The 11,352-nt window shown below is 36.0% G+C and overlaps 1 protein-coding gene across 1 annotated transcript; it reads right to left on the reverse strand.

Moving 5' to 3' along the window:
* Positions 1–6,680: 6,680 nt before the first annotated feature.
* On the reverse strand, positions 6,681–10,862 carry LOC113310163 (auxin response factor 18-like). Its single transcript, XM_026558741.1, has 5 exons — positions 10,318–10,862; positions 9,059–10,162; positions 7,459–8,357; positions 7,239–7,307; positions 6,681–7,014 (listed from the first exon to the last, which is right to left on the reverse strand). Exons 2-5 carry the CDS (start codon positions 10,154–10,156, stop codon positions 6,933–6,935), a joined length of 2,148 nt encoding a protein of 715 aa, XP_026414526.1. The 5' UTR covers positions 10,157–10,162; positions 10,318–10,862; the 3' UTR covers positions 6,681–6,932.
* Between the last annotated feature and the right edge of the window lie 490 nt (positions 10,863–11,352).

Consider the following 11,352-nt stretch of genomic DNA (forward strand, 5'->3'; position numbering starts at 1 on the left):
TAAACATCTGTGATAAACATCTGATGATATTGTGAACATTCTTTCATACTTCTACTCCTACATATATGCATGTACAATCAATATTAGGTGCAAAGGTGGATTACAATTTTTAAGGATCGGTCTTTAGACCAATATCTGACAAAACAATGGGTAAAATTTAGTTAAATGATACATTCAAATTTCACAATGGGTAATTGTGCAATAAAGAACTAAATTTTAGCCAGTTAAATGATAACATTCAAATTTCAACAAGCATTTAACTCGCTAAAATTTAGTTCTTTATTGCACAATTGCCATTCTTTCAAAATTTTAATTATTCAGTTATTGTGCATTTTGATTTATATTCTTTCAAAATTTTAGTTGCTCGAAAGCTAGCAATTACATCCGAGTAGAAGTAAAACTCACTACTAAGTTAAACATACGTACTGAGTTTAGTGTCACTTTGAATGCTCAAAACTGTGTGATTGAGAAGGAACAAAACTTGGCTGAAGTGGGGGTTAGAAATGACATAGATAACTCTTTGTGTGTAGATGTAAAGGGAGCACATCACAAAGGTAAACAATGTTGCTGATGGATTTTAAAGTTGTTAATTGTAATGTGTATAGGTTGAACTCATTTGATAAAATCACATCCTTAAGGATTTAATTGTTGTTTAAAGGTGTACTATATGTCTTGTACAAGAGATTAAGATGATGTGAATATATCAGTGTCTAACTCGACATCTTTGGTATGATGATGACTTTGAATTGGATTTTTTACCTTCTATTGGAAGTAGTGGAAGGGTGTTGTCAATTCGGGATGCCTCGAAGTTAATAAAGGAGGATGCAAGGAAGGGTTTTAACAACATCGCTATTTTTTTTCTTCGAAAGTGAACGAATTCAAGTGGTAAGTATGCAATATGTATTCTCCTTGTGAATACTATCACAAGGGTTTTTTTTTTTTTTTTGAGGATTTGGATGAAATCGGACATTGCTGGCACGGGTCAATTTTCTTTGCTGGGGATATGAGTGTCATGAGATCTGAATTAGAGAGAAATAAAGGGGAAGGAGAAAGCATAAATAATAATTTTCTCAACAATTTTATTTACAATCAGGAATTTGTGGACGTTCCATTGATAGGTGGTTCTTACACTTGGTCTGATATGCAGGTTAACCCACTGTTATGTAGACTTGATAGGTTTTTATTGAGCGTTGATCTAGATTTCGCGTTTCATGAGGCTATTCAGATTGCTTTTACAAGAATTATATCTGATCACAAACCTATCATGTTACTTTTTGCGCATAATGTTAAATGTACACCTTACTTTAAAGTTGAAAATTCTTGAATTTTTCATAAAGACTTTGTTAAGAAGGTGGGAAGTGGTATATACTTTAAACTTCTAATGACTGTAATGTTTGTCTTTTAGATTTCTGCAAAACGTCATATTCCAATTTCTATCCTCGCCATATCATCAATAGTAGCATGTTGCATCCTACAAATTGTATGTAGACTTGGAAATAACGACTGCAATGTTTGTCCATTCAACCATTCATCTTTCCGAAAAAGAGCTATATTTCCCGAATTAACCTGCAAAGTTGATTTTGTGTGGCATCTTCACAATTCTTAGGTATGCCGGCCTAATAAATTCTTGCCCATCGGTTTCTTTCTTGAGTTAAGAAAGAAAACTCGACTATTTTTACCAAATTTGTGATTTATGACTTTTCTCACAAAGCATGTTCTTCATTTCCATATGCCAAATCCACTTGGAATGTATAGTCTTACTCATGAGCCGCATATTTTTTATCCCAGTCCACCACCTTCTTTAGGCAAGTTAATTTCTTCCATCTAATTAACCCAATCTTTATTAGGTTTCCAGTCTAAAGTACTCTATAGGAACTGACGCATAATTGTTTCTATTTGCTTTTCTACTGAGGCTGGAATCTGAAATAAAGATAGATAGTAGATGGGCAGACTAGAAAGTACACTTTGTATTAGCATTAGTCCGGCCCTTTAAAAAGATACTTCATTTTCCATACGCACAATTTCTTTTGAAATTTCTGTAATATCAAATTCCATATTCTGAGGGACTTAGACGTACTTCCCAATGGAATCCCAAGATACTTCATAAGAAAATAAGCAATGGGACAATGGAAAGAGGCGACACTCTCACCCATATTTTCTGCATTTTCCACAGCTACCAACTGCAGACATGAAAGAACAAGTTGAAAAACTTGAAAAACAAGAAGTGGTTACTGACAAGTCTCTCGAGACAAGCTTCAAGAGTTTGAACACTGAAGAAATACCTCAGTGTACAATAAGAGCACCACTAGGGATTAAGTTATATGTTGTAATACTTGATCCAGAAAATAAATATCAATGTATTGATTTATTTCGATATCTTTGTATAAGGTCTATTTTGAATAAAACTATGAATATTATTAGTTTATAATTTTTGTTTCATGTATATAGTCCGATTACATAGCCTGTGAATGAATGCTTATATTTTTGTTATGTGTTTTCATTTTATGAGATGTCTGATTTCGGTTTTTATTAACCTTAATATTCGATCTCATATGGTGTAACCCTTATGATTTGTGTGGCTTTTTGATTTAGCGGGATTAAGTCATATCCCATGTTGATAGGCTTTATTAAATAATCGTAAGGTGTTTCGATTGAAACTCATATGTGAAAAGTCACAATATATTGAATCAATTTATGTTTACATGAGTTGCATTTAACATAACATAGGTGTTTCGGGTTTTCAACTTTTGTTATTGGCACGCATTAGTTAAAACTGATTCAACCTTTCTCTGGTAAAGGTTGTTTTTGTCGTTGTTCTTTTGTTCTTGCGAGAGGATGACAACACACAAGGGAGAGTTCTTATTTGAACTTGCGCTTAATGATATATCTTTCTTGGGAGATGTGGATGCGAAAATTGAGGTAACGATTTTATTTGTTAGTTACTCGTTTTCCTGTTTAATAAAAGCGTTTATATTGCATATATTTTGCTTTTGCTTAACAAAATTTCGGTGCAATTGATATGTTCCATTATGATGTTTGTGGATTGTTTATGTGATTCAATTGTTCCCGGTTAAGAAAAATTGTGTCAGTTTATTTGACTTATTGTTTGATATCTTCTTTATTATTGGGTATCAAGTGTTTTTTCTTAACGAAATTCGGTGCAATTGCGGTGCTGTAATGTATATATTTATTTCAATTGCTTCCGATTAAGTAAATAATTGTGCAACGCACTCTTTCAGTAATTAATCTTGAGCCGGAAATTAGCTCAAAAACTAATAGTATATACTTTAAACTTCTAACCATAACTTGTGAAAATTGAGACTATCTTAGGCATGGGTAATATGTGATCATCGATCAAACCTAAATAAAGTAAAACCGTAAAACCCATTTTTGATTTGGTATTTACTCGAACAAAGTTTCAAACACAACCAGAAACAAGTCTTTTAATTGTATCCAAGTACTACTATATTTGTTTGCTGGGAAGGACCTGTTCACATGGTAATTTTCTTACAATTCTTTGCATTCCTTCAACAAACCCACAACTATGAATTCCTGCAGCAAAATTGGTGGGTTCCCACAAGGTAACCCTTTACCCTCAGGAATTGGAATTACATGCATTTTGGAAATATAACTACCCAAATAAATAAGACTAAAGATCAGATTCAGCACCTGCTTAGTAATGGTAGTAATCACAGTGACCCTAATGTGGAAACTTTAAATTAGAAAATTGTTTTTTCGTACAATGTTGAATCTGACTTTTGGAAACATAGGGGTAAAGATGATGAGCTTTTGTTAGGTGGTAGGAACACAGCTTACTTCCACCAAAAAGCCAATTTTAGGAGAAAGAGAACCCAAATTGATACAATACAAAATGAATTAGGATTATGGCTGACTGATAGAGTTGATATTGCTACCAACCTTAGATCTCATTTCTCTTCCATGAGCAGAACTACCAATCCTCCTAATTCAGTTGATTATCATGATTTCATTTCTCATTGTATATCTGATTTTGATAATGCTATGCTTGTCAGAATTCCTACAGATGCGGAAATCAAAGGCATTGCTTTTGATATGAAACCTTGGACCACACCTGGCCCAGATGGATTCCCTCTCGGATTTTATCAAATCATGTGGGATTGTGTTGGTAATGATCTTATTAATATGGTGCAGGCTTTCTTCACAGTAAATATATCCTTAAACAGATGAATCATAATTTTCTTTCTTTAATCCCTAAAACTAACTGTCCTAAGAATGTTGTCGACTTTAGACCAATAAGCCTATGCAACACTTCTTATGAAGTGATTTTAAAACTTATGGCTGCTAGAGTTAAACTAGTCCTTGACAAAACTATTACATCCTATCAAACGGCTTTTATGTCTGAGAGGAGTATCACAGATAACATTGTAGTCGCTCATGAACTAGTTGATTCTATGAAGAAAAACAAAAACAAAAATGGTTGGATGGCTGTTAAATTAGACATGTCTAAGGCTTTTGACAGAATATAGTGGAAATTTCTTCTGAGTACTTTAAAAAATCTAGGAATATGTGATGACTTTTGTAACATGATTAGCCAATGCATAAGTACTGTGTCCACCTCTATCCTTTTGAATGGCTCTCCGGGAGAGATTTTCATTCCCCAGAGAGGTTTAAGGCAAGGAGACCCTCTTTCTCCTTATCTCTTCATAGTGTGTATGGAATCCTTGTCCAGAGCTTTACTGAAAGCTGAACAAGATAAGCTTATTCATGGCATAAAAATAAACAAACGTTGTCCTGTTGTTTCACATATTTTCTTTGCAGATGATTGCTTGATATTTTGCAAGGCCAATACTTCAGAAGCTAAGCATTTGGACAGAATAATTGAGGAATTCAGCAAGTTCTCAGGTCAGTCTGTTAACTTCCAAAAATCTGGGATGGCCTTTAGCAAGGGCGTCAACAACAATGTCAAGAATGATATTGCGAACATCTTGAACATTAGGAAACTAGCTCTCAATGACAAGTACCTAGGGGTACCTCTACTCTTGCAGAGGAGTAAAGTTCAGTCCTTTAGTCCCCTTGTAGATAAGTATGGTGAAACACTTGCTTGTTGGAAGTCTTTATTCCTAAACCAACCTGATCGGACCATTCTTGCTCAGTCTGTTCTTGGAAGTTTGGCAACTCACCATTTTTCCGTTTTCCAAATTCCTAAAAAACTAACAGATAAAATTGATTCCATCCAGATGAAATTCTGGTGGAATAAGAAAAAAGGTGTTAAAGGTATTTACTTGAAAAAATGAGAGAGAGTAGCTCAACCTAGAGATTTAGGTGGCATGAATATTAAGCAAACTACAGTAATGAACAAGGCCTTACTTGCTAAACTTGCTTGGCGAATGATGCATTCTCCTAATGATTCGTGGGTAAAAATTCAGAAAGGTAAGTATTTCAACAATTTGGATCCTCTCTCTGACTCGGTAAGCACTAATGGCAGATGGATTTGGAAAGGCATCTACGAAGGTATGGAAATTTTGAAACAATTCTCTTGTTGGGAAGTAGATAATGGTGAGAAAATTCATATTTGGAAAGATAGATGGGTTCCATCTATCCCCACTATCCTTACCTGCTATAGAGGATTATGCATTATTTAATGGATCCCGATAATTAATATCTCACCCCAAGCTTACGGCATAAGGATAGGGTGTTGTTGATGTTATTGGTATAGTGAATCAGTGGGAAATAAGAAAACAAAAACTGTATCCTATCGAGGATGTGATTTTAAAATTTTTGTAATTTCATTTCTTTATTTTAATTCCTGTGCAAAAAAAAAGAAAAAACAATACAATATATTTTTCAAGCAATACATCCTTTAAGAAGCTTCTCCGACCCTTAAATTCCTCCATAGAAACCTCGTAAGCTGTTATGTATTATTAATCTACTCCGGCTAGTTTACTTAACTTCACTGTTATTAATTTCTTATTAATTATACTTGATGAAAAAAGAAAAGATCTTATACCAAGATTTCATTTTAATTTTTATCGAATAAAACTAAAAATTTGCGCAAAAGATTTCTATGCAGATTCTAATCTCAATGTACACCTGGTATAATTAAAATCCCCATGAATATAATAAAACACACTCAGGAAGAAAACTACTCATTCTGACTTTTGTTGTGTGTTTGAAGTAATAAGCTCCTAAATGAAGCATTAGAGTATTGGATTATTGGGATGGGTGGGTTATTAATATAAAATTTTCTGAGACAAACACTCACACGTGAGATGTTGAACATACATGTTGAAGTTATCAACGTTCAAGTCCCAATTCACACAAGAACCAGCAGCACTTGGAGAACCCTAATTTGACTCTTACGTCATTGTGTTCAAGAGTCCACAAATACAGGCAAATATTATTCTTTTCCCATGGAAAGGTTATACTCTATCAATACAGGCAAATATTAAAAGTTCTGGCACTCAAATATCAATCCCAATAACTCAGACTTTCAAATGTAGTAGTGGTATGTCAAGACATCTGCAACACAATGGTGGTCCAAGCAGAATGTATTGATCCCATCTCACAATTTCGTTATCATGGTCTTTCAAATGTCATACTAGTATTGCATCCAAGGTTTTGTCTCCACCATTTCTAATGTTTCTCAATCTTTGCAGGTTGTGACACAAGTCGCACAACAGCTCAATTGTAAAGATTTAGAATGTAACAAAAGGTTTAAATTACTTCAAACGGTTTCAAAACCATTGTTTTACAATTCAATTGTAAAGATTTTGAAAACCATGTCATTTCGTGGTAACACAAAAAATAATGTAGTTGTTATGAAACATATGAAGTTATGGACAACTAGTAAAGGACAGGAGTTCATATACAATTTTCTCCTATTCAAACAAAGAAAAAGGAGGACTGGAGTACAAACACTCTCTCCATTGAAGGAACCAGACTTGACAAGCTCTTTAAGCAAATATGCTTAACTGCCCCGCCTTATTGGAAGTGTCTATTCCAGATTCTGCATTGCGTGCCCCAGTCATCCATTTCCTGCAAAAAGATTTTGCACTGGGCATTTGTAGGGATTCTCTGAATGAAACTTGCAAGTACTAATTGATAAACTAACCTTTCACCTAAAATATCTTATTTTCGCATGTCTTTGAAATACAAACTTTCTAGGTTCTCTAAACTCCAAAGGAGGGAAATTAAGATATCCACTGAAAAGTTTTGTTCATTGGACAGCACATAAACAAGTCAGATTTTTGGTTCTCTACCTTTTCCCTTGGTTGTCGCTTCCTGCATCTGCAAGAACTGTCAACCTCTTTGCTGAATTCTTGAACTCGCTGAAATGGTAAAGGAAAGAAGCTTTCAAGGCCATGTGATGGTGAAACCAGGATCATTCTCAATAATGCAAATATAAACATATAGTTACATCGCCTAAAACATGAAATAAATAAAAATTCTGGGAGAAATGAAGCATGACAAATTCCTCACCTGAATGGTTCGTCTCCTGCGTGTTTCACAGCACCTGTCATGTTCAGGTAGACCACGTGGTTCAAAGTCTCTGGTGGTTCTATGAGAAACATGTCGGCTAGCTTTCTATATAGCTCTTCATATGAATTAAGAACTGACAAGTCAAGAGTCCGTCCCACATCTTCAGATTCCATAAAAACTTTGCACTGCCCAGTCTCTAAACCCATATCAATCATCTGACGGTCCTTAAGAAATGGAAAACCTTCTGAGGATGGATTCTCTTGCCGGGGACACTGATTAACCATAGGTGAGAAACTAACACTGGATAACGTTTTCTCTGGAGATGAACTGTTCCCATTAACAACTTGGGAGACTGTTTCACTAGAGAAACTAAGAGACATTTGCTGCTCGGTAAGTATTGGTTGACCGAAGAGCACAAACTGAGGTGTGATTGCTTCACAAGCCTTTTTCGAGCTTGGGCTCGAGTTACCTATGGTCAGCCAAGACACATCTTCACTACTATCAGCCTTGTTCATGGTGAGGCCGTTTTGAGTTCTAGTCAGTGGAGGAGCGTGATCAAGACTCTGGAAAAAGGACGGATGCAGACCCGACTGCAGTTTGTTGAAGTGGAGATCTGATAAAGATGTACCAAATTGAGTATGCCTGGCTCCCTGTATGCCTGCAGAAGTGTTGTCTGATATACAACACAAAGGGCTGCTGGATCCTAGAGGGTTGGTGGAAAAGGAGGGTAACGTAAATTGTCCTTCAAGGGGGAAATCAGGGTGGGGTGGTAACCGTAGTTTCTTTCTTGGCGGCGAGAAGGGTGAGAGATGAATGGCGGGCATGCTAGATACCAATTCGACCAACCATGGGCTAACACGTTTCACGTTTTGTAGCAAATCCGGCTCATCCCATGTCACCTATTCAAACACGAGTAAAATGATCAGAAACGAGAGATGCTAACATATCATCATGCGTGGTAAATGTGATTTAGTAGCATAATGTAATCCTACGCTTCTAACATTCATGGCTACAAGGAGAGCATTGTAGCCAGAGATTTGATGAATCACACACCACCGATTTAGTACAAAATGCTTTTATCAAATCCGCTTTTCACCTAAATATAATGACTACAGGGGTCAGAAGATGTTACACAGAAAAATTGAAGTCTAACGGCCAGCGGTTAGCAATTGAAAGAGTAATATCAATAGTGAATTAAAAAAATAAAGCAGTAATCACAGTGGTGTTGTGAAAATATGAGTTAAGCAGAACTGATATGCAATCTCCATTCTGCAGTACAACTTCGGCATATTGTCCTAGCGATTCGGCCAAGAGCTGCCTCAAAAGATTGTCTATTACATGATCTTTATTGTCTAAGCCAAGGCACACAAAACACAACTTGAGGTAGACCGATAATTGAAAAACCTGATTAAATATGACAAGTTTTAGCAGAATTGGTAGCATTTGGCCAGTGATAACATGGCATTAACAAGAAAAACACATTATAAGCAGAGATATGTAGTGACTGAAAAAGTAACATAATATAACTAATGCCACTGACTGTCACCGATACTGAAGACATAAAAACTAGTAGCTCTAAGAATGGAATTAAGAAGGAAACCTGTAGAAGCCTCCATGGTGAACCAGGCCAGTGAACTGGATCAACAACTTGAGCAGATGATATGGTTCCCATAAACCAGCTTATCCGAGAAGAATCTTCAGTTTCAAATGCCATCTTGAACCTCATACCCCCACACCATGGCACCCGCATCGCAGTGCTCACAAGGGAGGCTTTCACACAGAACTCCGGGGTGCTTGCTCTGGGGTAGTAAACAATCTCAAATGGCTGTCCATTGGCTGCTAGAGTTGCAGCCTCAATCACAGATTCAGGCCTAACTCTCTCCTTTCCTCTGGGACCAGATTTCAAATTCCCACCATTACCATTTCTCTTATCGTCTTCCCTCAAGAAGACGGAAAACCCAGCATATGGCGATGCACAGTTTCCAGCAGCTGGATTCCATCCAGACAAGGACTCCTGTCCACCACCTATCCCTCTTTTGGCTCTCCTGATACCAACACAGAGATCCCCATTCTCTGTCCTCAAAAACACAATGGAGTCCCCTGCAATGAGCTTCTTATGATTCACAAAAGTACTCCACCCTGTAGTCAACAAATGCCTGCGAGGTGTACCTCGATAAATGTGCCTAAATTTCCAAATCTCACCATGGACATCCTTGGCAAGAACAGTTTGGACAGGAGGGTCAGCTGAATAATCCAATCTGGGAAAGATTGTTTCGGCACAATAACGAGGAACAGAGAAACCACCGCCATTATTAGCATCAGACTGAGTTAATGTCTTTGCAAAGGAAGCAGGTTTCTCTTGAACCTCAGACCCATTCCCAATCCCATTATTAGCAACCCCGTCATCCTCATAATCAGGCTCATTGTTCCTCACTGGAACCAACTTAATTTTGGAATAAACCTCATCAGACTCGGGATCCGCCATATACTTGACAGCAGCAACTCTGCAAAGAATCAACGGAGGTACCCTTGAGGGTGATAGGCCAAAATCTACATTCCCATGAGCATGCTCCGCTTGACCTTGTGGAAAGTAAAAAACCTTGGAATTGACATTCGGCATTTGCACCATTCCTCCAGCACAAGCATGCCATAGTTGTGAATCAAGTTGTGAATCCAAGTTTTTCTCCATCTCTTGCATTGATTCCTGAAATCAATCAGAAAATGGCAATAATGGAATTACATTAAACAGTGAGTAATAAAAAACCCCAATCAATTAAAAATAAAACCCAAAAAATAAATAGTAGTATCTAACTAGAAATTAAAAGAAACAACTATTCCAGATTGATTCTGTTTTCTTACCTTATTCAGCACCACTTGAGTAATAATGGAACTGAAACGTACCCCCGAACCAAAACCAGAATTAATTCAACTAAAAAATAGTCACTAATTTCACACACAGCCTGAGATGAAAATCTTGCACTCAACTCAACTCTTGTCTTGTGTCCTAGTAGTGTGAGGTAGGAAAAACCCTAATATTAAGTTTGATAGAAGGAAGAAGGAAGAGAGTTTATATGTATAAAATTGGTTGTTACCCTAAAAACAATACTCCGATTTTTAATCAAAAGATTGTTATCTATCTATCTATATTGTTTTCTCTTCCTCTTCAACTACTAATAACGAGTGTTTCGGATCTAATTTTTAAGAAGAAATATTGTTTGTTCTCAACCTGAATTCCCGTTTCTCTTATCTTATTTTTTTTGTATTTGTAATTTCTTCTCTAGATCTCTCTCTCCAACACGCTCTTCTTCCTTATTCCACTACTACTAGACTACTTGTTCTTTCTTTCTTCTCTCTCTAAAAACAAAAACAAAAATCTCGCAAGAGCATCAGGTTGTTACACTGTTTTTTTTTTTTTTTTTTTTTAATAATCAATTAAATAAATGAATTTGATTAACTAACACTCTTTATATAATTTAATAATAAAGTTGCCAACGAGATATTCAGTGTGTGTTGCCCGATATAATGAAACTTGTAATTTTTTGAGAATTTGAGAATATATCGTCTTGTTAAGAAACAGTCGTGAGTTCACTGAATTGACCAAGACGCACTTAACTGTAAACACGGGGATTATTGACTAAACAGTCCATCTTAACTACTAACGTAATTAAGGTTATGACAATCCAATGTTTTAGGGGAATAGAGACCATTCTATTCGGATGAGTCGTGCTAACAAACTTAACAACATATTATAACATAACATGTAACAAATTAGGTCTGACTCTGTTATCAAAATTTTATCTGAAGAGTGGAGATTATTTGCATGAGATTGAACCAAATCCAAATGTGTTTTTATTACCATTCTACTCGGATGAGTCGTGCTAACAAAATTAATAA

Source organism: Papaver somniferum, chromosome 9, assembly GCF_003573695.1.
Source record: "Papaver somniferum cultivar HN1 chromosome 9, ASM357369v1, whole genome shotgun sequence".
NCBI lineage: Eukaryota > Viridiplantae > Streptophyta > Magnoliopsida > Ranunculales > Papaveraceae > Papaver > Papaver somniferum.

Coding starts and splice junctions, on each gene's coding strand:
- LOC113310163 (XM_026558741.1), bottom strand. CDS start 10,156: ATGCAAGAGATGGAGAAAAACTTGGATTCACAACTTGATTCACAACTA. Junction 7,308..7,458: donor GCAGGAGACGAACCATTCAG/GTGAGGAATTTG, acceptor TTACCATTTCAG/CGAGTTCAAGAATTCAGCAA. Junction 7,015..7,238: donor AGCGACAACCAAGGGAAAAG/GTAGAGAACCAA, acceptor ATCTTTTTGCAG/GAAATGGATGACTGGGGCAC.